The sequence below is a fragment of the Cyprinodon tularosa genome, unplaced genomic scaffold, assembly GCF_016077235.1.
Source record: "Cyprinodon tularosa strain WSP-4 unplaced genomic scaffold, ASM1607723v1 ctg5, whole genome shotgun sequence".
Lineage (NCBI taxonomy): Eukaryota > Metazoa > Chordata > Actinopteri > Cyprinodontiformes > Cyprinodontidae > Cyprinodon > Cyprinodon tularosa.
Genome location: NW_024039229.1, coordinates 4,349,682 through 4,362,297, shown reverse-complemented (window position 1 = coordinate 4,362,297; position 12,616 = coordinate 4,349,682). Strand labels below are relative to the sequence as shown.

Sequence of the window (12,616 nt, the reverse complement as noted above, 5' to 3'; positions counted from 1 at the left end):
TGAATTTTTCAAAATAAAACTAAGGCATTAATTGGTATTAAAATGTCTTAAATCAGTCTTTCGTAGGTCTTAATTTTTAAAACATCATAAATAGGATTATTTTTATTACAATTTATTTTTGTAATCTATTCAATTCAGTTTATTTATATAGCGCCAAATTCCCAACATATGTCATCTCAAAGCACTTTACAGTTCAACCAGATCATCCAGTCAAATTGATACAAAGTTTTCTTTCTAAGGAAAACCAGTTGATTGCATCGACTCATTGACTCAAATACAATCCCTCACACTAAGCATGCTTGTAGCGACAGTGGAGAGGAAAAACTCCCTTTTAACAGGAAGAAACCTCCAGCAGAACCAGGCTCAGTGTGAGCGGCCATCTGCTGAGGCCGACTGGGGTTCAAGGAGACAGAAGCAGAGATACAAAAACAGCTGTAAAAGGCGGCCCCGTCCAGGAAACACACAGCCAGGCAGACGAGCTCCGAGCCAGCTCCTAAATAAAACATTAAAATTAACCTTTTTCTTTTTATTTAAAAAAAAATAACGGCTTGCCATTATTGGTTCCGTCCCGATAGCGGAACCAATAAAAGCGTTGTTGCAGCCGGGACATTTGGGAGATGCATCATTAGAGTTTTCTCCATTGCTAAAACCAGGGAACATACATGAGGCTCAGTGGATTTTATGCAAGAAGTCATTCAAGCTCGGAACGATGGGAATTAAGGCAGTGGAGTCGCACATGCGAAACGCGAAACACAAAGCGTCAAAATGGAGTTACAGAGAAACAGCCGGTATTTCTCAGTTTAGTTCCACCCTTGTCTCTGCAACGCCTCCACTTATCACCAAATCAAACATACTAAGAAAACCATACAAAGAAAACTAGCTGCAAAAAAGACTTAGCACTGGTTATGTTGGGGCTTTAAAACTGATTTTTGTTCCCTGCTAAAACAAAGTTTGTGAATTCATTTAAATAATTATTAAAATATATCTGTCATTTGTGTGTTTTTAGCTTTCTTCCTGTATGGGAAGCTTTTCAACATGTGAAACATTAGTGCAGTGGTTTATGTTAAACTAAACCTTTGGGTTAAGTTGTCGCAAGCAGGTTTTTCTTGTGTTTCTTGTGAATTTGGTCTTAAATTTTTATTTCAAGTGGCATTAAAAAGTCTTAAAAAGTCTTGAATTTAACTTGCCTTATGCTGTAGGAACCCTGAGAATAATAATCCTAAAAGTCGTTCTAACCATTCCCAGACTGCAGCAGTCGTCCTGCCCTGGCGTTTTTTTGACACACACCTGAGCAGCTGCTGATCCTCTGCTGAATGAAGCTGATCCTGTTTAAATTCCTGTGGTTTTTACTGATCGATTGAAAGCTTGTTGCTTCGGTAAAAAACATTCTGCAGGCGCCGATTTGATAAATCTGTCACTTCGCTTGTGTTTGTGTCTAGAAGTTAATTGCCATTCCCTGTTAATGGAGTTAGCGTTTCGCTGCGCTCCATTTCTCACAGCCTTGTACCTCCTCGCCTCAAAATGTCACACTTCAATCTATCCATTCCTCCGGCCCAGGAAGAGAGGAAATTAGATTCCTCCATGCTTGTTTAGCTTCTGCTCCGACATATTTCACCTGCTTTTCTTCACGTCTGTATGAATCTCGCCACCTTTGACCCGCAGCTGTTTTCCTGACAGCAGCGCTTCGTCTCTCGGTGTGAAATTAATTTCCAAGGTGTAAATTTTAAAGCTAATTATCACAGACCTGTTAGCTGCCTCCCGGTTCTCGTCTTCATCCATCTCACAGCACATCCTGACTCTCCTGTTTTTTCTCCACCATGAATATTTGATGACCTTCTTCTCAAGGCCAGGGGATGAGGGAATGTTATCCTACCTGTCAGGGCGAAGGACTCGCAGTTTAATGCGTCTTGGTTAACGGCCGAAAGACTCGCCCTGATACAGACACTGAGGCTGCGTTCGAATTTATGGGCTGCGTCTTCCAAGGACACGGTTTACCTGGACTGGATCCTTCGAAGGAGACAGGGAGAGTTTGAATTCAAACAGGACTAGCCTTTAGCGGCTTTTACCGCCATACGCTCTGTTGCTTAGCAACCGTGACAGTTGACACACAAAGCAAGAAAAAAACGAATATCAAACTTTTCAAAAATGTTTCTTTTCTATTTTTTTTTTCTTCTTTATTGTAAAGTGAACAGTGGCGGTTCTAGACCAAATGTGCCAGGGGGCCAGGAGGGGGTCAGCCTGTTTTCATGGGGGCCCAGAAAAGCATGAAATAAAAAAAAATATAAAAAAAAGGGCAAGGGATTTAAATATATGAAGAGAGCTGTGTCGGGTTCATAAAATGTAGGTTTTTGCAAAAGAAGAACTGAAATACACAATTATTGATACAATTTCTGCAGAAAGGAGAGACAGAGACCTCCTCCGCAGAGCATTTTATTAACAGAACATGATGCATGGTTACAAACAGAGTATTGTTCTGACAGAACAATTGATCAGTTCATTAAGACAGAATTCTCCATCAGAATGACAAGGCAGGATGGTCTCCTGACTGAATCATGACATAGGAGTGGAGCATCCCCTTGCACAAATGTTTCATAAACACACATTAATTTTATAATCATCATTGAATAAACCTAACAAGCTGCATGAAGTGATATTTCTATTCAAATAGGTTTAATTAAGGTCCTATTTCTTATTCATAATTTAGTAGTTTTACATATTTTTGACTTAATGTAAGTCAAAATTACCATTTTTTTTAAATAAAAACTGAATTAGAACTCGAGAAAAACTGAAAAATTCAGTTGTAAAAATTAGAGCATTTTTTTCTCTTTTTTTACATTTTAAAGAAGAAAACTGAGATCCTATCTCAACACCACTGAAGCTATCACCTTATTATATTTAAATAATTAGTAAAACATAATTTGTAAAGAAAAATTAATTAGTAACCCTGTCTGTTCCAGTGCATATATTATGAGTATTATGTTTTCAGTACAGGGGCCATAACAGGGGCCAAGACGTGATCTACAAGGGCACTGGCCCCTATCTAGAACCGCCCATGGAAGTGAACAAAGACTCATGAGAATCCAGAGTGGAATAAAGGTTTCAACCACCGGGAGCAGGAACAAATAAAATCAAATCTAATGATTTTTACCGTAGTCAGTTAAATAACCTGCTGCTGTTATTTTGCACATCTCTGATGTTGCTGCTATTTTCAAATATCCATTAGTGTAAAACTGTGCACAGTTGGTGCACAGTTTTATATTGTTAAAACACTTTACAGTAGGGATGCACGATATAATCGGCCCCCTATCGGTATCGGCCTTAAAACTGAATATCGGACATCGGCCACCCCACCGATATTTAACACGATATTTGATCAGCTTCTGAGTTTCTTAAGTCTAAAAAAAAGTACTACTTCTTCTTCTTCCTTAAAAACTTCTTTTTTACAGACTTAAAAACTTCTAAAGACGAGGGAAAAAATATTGATACATTAAAATATCACAATATCTTCATATGCTGATATATTGCCATTTAAAAACACCATATCAATCTCTTTTACTAATGAAATATTGCTATATGTCATCGTTATGCTACGAAATCCCCCGAAAATTCACAAAATGTTGCCATATTTTTATATGTTGATATATTGACGCGGTATCGATCTATTTTACTAACAAAATCTCACAAGAATTTGCAAAATATCACGAGAGTTTGTAACAGAACGATGAAATTTCACCAGATTTTGAAAGTAAAATAGATCGATACCGCGTTTTAAAAATCTATTTGATATCAGCATATGAAAATATATTTGAGTATATTATTTTTCAAAGTGTCAGAAATGGATAACAAAACTGCTATTTTCAATGACTACTTATTTTTGTCCAGCTTTAACATCGGTATCGATATCGGTTATCGGCTACATGAGTTTTAAAATATCGGATATCGGCCAAAATCCCAATATCCTGCATCCCTACTTTACAGAATTTTATTGTTTAATTTTAACTTTCCAACGTTATGTTAGTCTTATACATTTTTCTAAGGTTCACATTTGTGTGACTAAAATTTTTATGCTGCTGTAAAAACCAGAATCTCCCCATTGGGGGACAATAAAGGGATTTTCTGTTCTGTTCTATTCTATAAAAGGGGTAGAAAGATATAAATAAATCTAAACAATGCATGTATAAAAAAAAATATTATCTGCAAAATCTCTTATATTCAACTACAAAAAATACTCAAAATAACTAATAAAAAATAAAAATCCTATCAGATTTATTTTTCCCCACATTGCAGATATATTAGAATCTGTCCTTAAATTACAGCCAAACCCATTTACACAGTAACAGATAAAAACCTTTAGATAAATCAAACATTATCGCCACATATCTGACTCAATAACTATTAAAACAACTAATTTCATTCATTTTAGGCGCAACGATTCACATACCTGCATTATATTAAACTGAACTTAAAATATTCACCACAGTTTGGCGCCAAGTACCTTTTTCCTCTGAGCACAGAGCAGCCGGCTTGCTTGGTCTCACAATGAATGCTGGGAAAACCAAGGATACAGAGGATACATCAGACCCTTTCTTTAAATCGGGTAAAAAGAAGGAAGCTTTTGTAGGCCGCATAACGAGGACTCTGAATCCGACCAGACCTCGGTGCAGCGCTATGACGTAATCGGCCTTCGGAGGACGCAGCTCCTGAATTCGAACGCAGCCTGAGGCTGGAGTGACCTGGAACAGATGAGGAACACGGGTCAGGGGGTTTCAGGGGGGCAGAGAAGGGTTATGTTTTTTATACTCTAACATTTTTCATTACAATGAAACAAACAACACACAGAACTTTGGGCACTTATTTGTAGTTAAATAAAAAAAAAAAGGGGGGGAAACATTACAAGATTTTACACCTAATTATGCTTCCTTGCTCTTGTATGTCAGCTATTTAGTCCAGGATTTGTTGTATAAGTGTCTTTTTATACGTAAAAGATAATTCAACTTTTCCATATAGTGAATCTCCTCCACGACTTCCCTCCAGTGGTGTAGCTGGGGAGAGAGTTTCTTTAGCCAAGAAGCTTTTTTTGCTTGAAATTTATAGAATTTTAAAAAGATACTCATCTTTTCCAGATATCAGCCCCAGCAGAAAAAGTCTGGGGTCTTTGGGGATGATATATCCCAAAGTTTTCCCAGTGGTCTGACAGATTCCATCCCAGTAAGGTGCCAACTTTGGGCAGGACTAAAATACGTGAGAGTCTCCAAAAGAAGGGTTTTGTTTTACGTCTCTGAGCGACTTTTACAAGTTAGAATTCTGTCCCTTTAATTTTTCATAGAGAAATCATCATAAATTCTCATTTCCGTTGGTGCTTCACTGCAAAAACGATCTAGAAATAAGTGAAAATTTCCTTAATTAAGTGTTTTCACCCTTAATTTGAGTAGGTAAATGAGATAGTTTGCCAAAGGAATGAGTCATTTTACTCTTAAAATAAGATAATTAGATAATATGCACTTGAAATATGACAATGCAATAGTGTTTTCTTATTTTAAGTGTAAATTGTCTTGTTCCATTGGCAGAATGTCTTTTTTACCTCCTCAATTCAAGAACAAATGCACTTATTTTAAGAAAAAAATGACTTATCTAGATTTAGATTTTTTGCAGTATTGGGCTGCTGGTGGCCCAGCATGGCGCCTCGCTGTGTCCTCAGCTCTGTGATTGGTGGAAGGAGCTGCTTTCATCCACTCTCTGGTGGTCCAGAGGGTTCCTCCTTGTCGGGTCTTAAACCGTCTCACCTTATTAAATCAGAAACTTTTAGCCTCAGTTTGAAATGTAACTTTCTGTCCTTCCTGCAGGAAGAGAAGGAGCAGCTGATCGAGTACCGCAGTACGGTGGCGAGCCTGGTGGGACGGGCCAAGACGGTGGTCCAGCTCCGGCCCCGCACCGCAGCGAGCCCGCTGGATGGGGCCACGCCCATTAGAGCCATCTGTGACTACAAACAGATCGAGGTAAGAGAGCTGAACCTGAACTCTTTCTGATGCAAGCTCACCTCTGACCCTCACCAACACCCGCCTCCTCCTGGAAACTCCTCCATAAACACCGAGACATTCCTCTGAGGTTCAGGGACGGTTGGTCTGCTTGAAGGAGCTGTAAAAGTTCTCCCTCCGTTCCACATAAATACGGCCTGATAAACATTTAGGGGAACAGAGAGAGGATAATTTCACTTTCTGAAACAGGTGGAAACACGTGGATAAAAAGCTCAGATGGCCTTTATTATGTTGAGACAATGGAGATAACTTTTTCTAATATTCAGCTGAATCAGATTTATTTTAAAATATCTTAAATTAAGTAATCATCTTATATTCAGGAGCATAAGAACCACAATCCAATAAATAAACACGGCTTTTAATAAATATCTTAATAAAAAAAAAATTCCAATTGAATTGATGGAATTGTTTAATTCAATCCAGAATTATTGTAATATTTAAATCATTAATAGATATTTACTTTGGAAATAATTATTAATCGAAGAATAATCCTTTAAATCGACTTTTTTAAACGAATAGTTTTGAGGTTATGTTTTCCTTCCACTTAACTTTCTGTAGACATGTTTAGTCACTGTCCAGTTCAATCCATTAGAACTTGCTGAGTCATAGTGACAGTTTAGTTAGTGATGGACTGTAGATCAGGAAATGTCAAATAATTGAAGAGATACAGAAATTATTTAAACATTTTTACTTAATGAAGTCAGATTCAACGTAATTTAGAGTGTGTTCTGAATTAATATTAATTTGATTTAAATAAATTTGATATTAAATATGAGATGGAAATGTTCCATTTAATAAATAATGCGTTGGCTCTTTTAGTCTTTGGCTGCGAATTGAAGTTCTCACAGTTTTTCTCATTTGGTTTTCAGAAAAAAGGCCAAAGTTAGAGATGGTTCCAGTAACTAACAGACTCACTAAACCGTGTTTAAAAACGTATCTGTCAACATGATGCATCTGCAAAAAAAAAAGTCACATCTTTTTACGATTTATCATTAAAATAATCCAGAATTTTTGAGCCTAAAAGGAATAGGAACGTTTTAGCCGTTGCATTTTAATTTTAATTTTCTCGTCGTGTCGTCCTTTTTCCTCTCAGTTATCTCTCAGCTTATCTGAATTAAAGTTAATTTCAATAAACTCTTAGTTTCTTTACTGTTTTTACTGTATTTATTGTTTTAAAAATATGATTTAAAATCCTAGTCCACAAGTATCCTCATTCACATTTTCCCCTAAATTTTTAACGTTATGATAGATGTTTACATTATTTATTGGCTGCATCTTAAAATGACAAAGATATTTTCAATTTAAACACAAAAATAATACAATATAACCTACAATAGCTTAAATGATCAATTCAGTTTAGTCTTTCAAAGAAGCTGCCTGTAGTGTCTTTAAATGTCCAGCAGGTGTCAGTATTCTGTGAGATTATTAATACAGTTTGGCAATTGCTTCAAGATGCCTCATTAACTCATCACTAAGGAAATGGAGGTTTAAGCAGAGAGGGTCCCTAACGCGTCCCGGTCCCTCTGGGTGCTTCTGAGCGACTCCTGGTCAGGATGTCTTCAGTCTAAACGCTTTTCATTATTAATTTGTCCCAAGCAGCACTTTGCACCCCCCGCGCTCTGCTGGACACGCATCTGCTGATGCCGCTGCTATATTTAGAGCTTGGTTCTGGAGGGTTTTAGACGTGTCCAACTGAAGCAGGGAGGGGGTTTGGTTCTGCTGCAAAGCTCAGCGGATCTCCAGAAAGCGGTTCACCACAGTAATCTATCTTCTTCACTTTCTTTTTTTTCTCCACACCCCTCCTCCTCCTCCTCTCCTCTTCCTCATTCTCTTCCCTTCTTCCTCTGGTCTGTCGGTCCGGCTGACAAGACAAACGTCCAGGTAGAGCTGCCTCTCTTCTCCTTCTCTAACCTCAGATTCTCACTCTGCAGCATCCTGGCTGCCTGCTGCTCCCTTATCAGCTCATTTAAGACGCCTTTAAAATTCAGCAACTTTTCTTCAAATTTAATGATGCAGATGATCCATTGGATCCACTTTATCCACACTGCAAAAAATTTGAATCTTAACAAGTAATTTTTTTTCTTAAAATAAATTCATTTTTCCTTGGATTGAGGAGGTAAGTTAGACACTTTGCCAATGGAACAAGACAATTTACATTTAAAATAAGAACAAAATAATTGCATTGTCTTATTTTAGGTGCATTTTATCTAACTATCTTATTTTAAGAGTAAAAATACTAATTACATTGTCAAATCCTCTTATTTACCTACTGAAATTAAGGGTAAATACACTTAATTTAAGAAATCTTTACCTTTTTCTAGATTGTTTTTGCAGTGCACCAAATAAAAGAGGGATAAACAGAGCATGTATTATATTAACATGATTTTATTTAAGAAGAAAATGTCTCTTAATATGTTGTATTTACAGACAAGTGGAAATTTATTTCATTGTTGCACCAATAAATCTGAGGGTGAGACGTTTTAATCCGTCCGTCTCAAAACATTATAGATCAATTTTTAATTATTTCTGATCTGCATGCAAATTATTTTATAGTAAATAAATCTTAATTTCTATGGAGAACAGGATGTTTGATGTTTTTATGATAATAGGGATTCAAATACAAACCAAATTTCTCAAGGATTAGTAGGATAGATGCTTAATCTAAAAACACAACTTTAAAGGTTTAGCGATCACACAGAAAAGAAAGTAGAAACAAAATATAGAAACCCTATTTAGATTTTGTTATTATACAGCCTATTACGGAAGTGGATTAGGGCCACTGAAAAAAAAGATATTTAACTGATTTTTTAATTTTATTTCAGTTTAGTATGAGAAAAAAGTCAGAATTCTGACTTTTTTCTCACAATTCTGACTTTAATCTTAGAATTTTGACTTTTTTCTCAGAATTCTGACTTTTTTCTCAGAATTCTGACAGCTAACAAACATGTTAGCATCAAGCCATAGCCATGTCTGTTTTAGAGACTAGCTCTCTTGTTTTAATGACCTTCTGCTCCTCCATTAATGAGGCGACCCCTCAGGCACGTAAAAAGTTGCCTAATTCCGTCATTTTCCACCAATGTGTCACTGGCCACCTCAAACAACTCACATCTTTGTCAGTGAAGCTGAGTGCTCCCACATCTGTTCCTTCATGGTGCCCATCTACATTAAGATCCAAAATTCTGAGAAAAAAGTCAGAATTCTCAGATTAAAGTCAGAATTCTGACTTTTTTCCCATACTAAACTGAAGTAAAATTTAAAAATCAGTTAACTTTTTTTTTCAGTGGCCCTAATCCTCTTCCGTAGCCTGTACAATTTTATCCATAAAAAACTAAATTTTTATTTCTTACTCTCACATTTACAGATTTAGCCATTTTTAATAAAAAATTCTACTGTATTTTATTAAATTCTTTATATTATTAATTTTAAAGATATTTGATTAATATTTTTAGTTAGTTATATAATTTGATGTTAAATTTTTGGATCACATGAATTGAACCTATTTCTTAAATTTTTAAGTTAATTAAGTTTATTTTCTCCACAAACTTCATTTTGTTAAATAATTGTATCATAATAAATGTATCATCAAATAAAACAAACACCTTCATGATATTTTTTTTATTATAAATGAGTATCTTTGGTGAATTTTAAAACAACTCGACTCAACAGGAATAGAAGTTAAACGATATTTGAGCAGAAAAAAAAAAAACTCTTAATTTTCTCCATAAATGATTGGTTTGACTAAAAGTTTAACATGTTTACAGAAAATCTGTGAATATTTCTGCTGAATTAATTTATAATACAAAGAGAAAACACTTGATCTGTTGGTCCCAGATAAATAAAAATAAAATGCAGTTAAAAGTATCATGGATGTCTATAAATCCTTATAAAAGGAATTTTAGCGTTTAAACGTTTTAAAAAGTGTCTGCATGTCTCCCCTTTATGTTAAATGTCTGACATCAGCTGATAAGAGCGGAACTTTTTGTTTCCTGAGCTGAAAGAGGCGTCATCCAGTCAGAAAACAAGCAGCTCTGAACGCATCACATATATTTCCTGTCTGCATAACCTGCAAAGCTTTGCATTATGGATGTGTGTGTCTGTGTGCAGGGAAGGGGAGAGAAAGGCAGTTTATTTGGAAATAAATGCTAACAGTTTCTATTTAAAATCAGCCGTCAGTTTAACCAATATTTCCTGTTTCAATCATCACAGCTTGTTTGATGCAAAGCAGCTTGGTTCCCATCCCAGTTCCTCTGACCTCCTGATCATTTCAGGGCCTCTGCAGCTTCATTTGTTCCCATTTCATCATGAATCTGTTGCTCTTTGCTTTTGGTGGATGGTTTTTATTTTTCCTCTGTTTGATTTAACCACCTTCACCTCCTTTCTTTCTGTCTCTAATTTATAATTTTCTCCAACATTCCGTTCTTTCCCTAAATTAACTCAAACGCTCCTGTTGATTTTCTCCCATTTTTCCGACCATCATCCCCGTTCTTTCACCCTCCCAATCCCTTCTGCTCCCCCCATGAAACCCGCCTCAGATCACCATAAACCGAGGAGAGGAGTGTGTGCTGGAGGACAACTCTCAGAGGACCAAGTGGAAGGTGATCAGTCCCACCGGGAATGAAGCCATGGTTCCCTCGGTGTGCTTCAGCGTCCCTCCTCCGAACCAGGACGCGATCGACACATCCAGCAGGTCAGAAAACAAACTTTACAGGTTTTTAAATCTGGAAAGAAAAGTTGTTTTTTGTTGTTTAACTTACATTTAAATGAGGTAAAGCAATAAATTGCTGTGTGTTGTTATTAATAGTAATAGTTCTTTCATTTCTGGTTAGTGATATTTTACTTTTCTGCATTATATACATATTTTTTGTTTGCTTAGAAACACAAAAACTAGTTATAATAGATACCTATTTTGGTTGTCACCTTTAATCTGAGCAGGTACCGAAGATGGTCAATAGTTAATAATAATAATACTTGGCTGAAACCAAAAATTAAAAAAAGTAGGAAATAAAGGCCGAAAACTTAAATAATTACCCCATTAACACTATCCTACCGGTCTGAGCACGGTAACCAAGGACTGTTGAGTGTAAATGGTAAGCAGAACTGAACCGGACCGCACTTAACACAACCGAACAGCGCTAACGTGGTACTAGTTCATCAGTAGGACGCGGTGCGGTTCAGTTCTGGCTCGGTTCTCAGATAACAAATACCCCATTTACTCTACCCTTGAAAAACCGATCCATGCCGAGACCGGTCCGAGCTCGGATCAGTTAACCAGGCCGAGCTCGGTTCTGACGACCGTTTACACATCACGCTATCTCGGTTCCTCGACTGCTCGCCTCCTAGTGACGATCTGCGGTATTACTGCCAGTATTGAAGGAGGAAATCAAGCAGTTGGTGGCGGTAATGCACCAAAAGTTGTTTGCCAACCGCCATAAAACACAAGAAGAAGAAGAAGACGAAGAAGGAGGGAATCAAGCAAATCAAAATGGTGGCGCCCGTCACATTCAGAAAGTTATGCTTGATTATTATTGCTGTACTTCGGTGTTATTATTTAAAATGTTGCGTGGAGAAGATTTCGATTGTTGTTTATAGTTGAAGAAGAAGTTGTTCTTCTTCTTCTGTTTCCGGAGGGGCATTACCGCCAACTACTGGAATGGAGTGTGAATCGCGATGTGCAGCCAGACGGAGATGACGCGTTCTGCTCATGCGCTCTTGTTATCAGACAACCGAGCCAGGGAAAAACCGAGCCGAGCCCACCTCTGGAACTGGTTTGCAGTTTGCTCGGTTCAGTTCAGTTTGCTTTCCATTTACACACCATAAGTTATCTCAGTTACTGAGCTCGGACCGGTCTCGGCACGGTTTTTCAAGGGTAGTGTAAATGGGCTAACTGAGTGCATGAGCAGACAGCATTATCTCAGTACAGCCAGCTCTGTAATCAGGAAACTTCAGACATTCATAAAAATCCTAGCCGCCCTACCCTGCCACTTGATTTCCAGAAGTGATTCTGCTTAGCAGTGTGATGAGCATCAACGTCCGTCATTTTTTCCTGCGTCTGGAAGCCCTGATTTGACCATCATTTGTCGTATCCACTTCCCAAAAGCCGACTCTGTCAAGTACATTCATCAAAGGCTGCCTTCTGTGCCTGATTCTCCGCAAATAACAAAATATCACAATTATAACCAAACATACCTTCCTGACTGTTACAGGCACCGCCATGTTGATTGCTTGTTTACCTCTAGAGAGCAGTATTACCATTTTCAAGCGTAGTGTGTAAATGGTCGTAAGGAACGGAGCTCTGCACACATCGGTTTTCGTTCGGTTATAGTGTAAATGGGGCTAATGTCAAATATTAAAATCATAGCATTAATGGCAATAATGTGTACTAACACTATCAAAAAACATATGTTATATTTTTAACTTGAGGCATTTCCATAAATCAGTTAGAAAAGCAACAAAATATTGATTCACCACCAACATCTTTTTGTTACGTCTAGTGGTCTTTGGGAAACACAGTTCTCAAACACGTCTGTCACAGACCGAGTGGCATCAGTTTCCTTTTCCGTGTCGCGTTCTTCTCATATTCA

The 12,616-nt window shown here is 37.2% G+C and overlaps 1 protein-coding gene across 1 annotated transcript in view; it reads left to right on the top strand.

The window, feature by feature from the left end:
* Nucleotides 1-12,616, top strand: part of macf1a (microtubule actin crosslinking factor 1a) — a 191,739-nt gene that overhangs the window by 30,599 nt on the left and 148,524 nt on the right. The window contains exons 16-18 of the mRNA XM_038302834.1: nt 5,844-5,996; nt 7,905-7,916; nt 10,568-10,722. Of these exons, the coding sequence (XP_038158762.1) occupies nt 5,844-5,996; nt 7,905-7,916; nt 10,568-10,722 (320 nt within the window). The remainder of the gene's footprint in view (nt 1-5,843; nt 5,997-7,904; nt 7,917-10,567; nt 10,723-12,616) is intronic.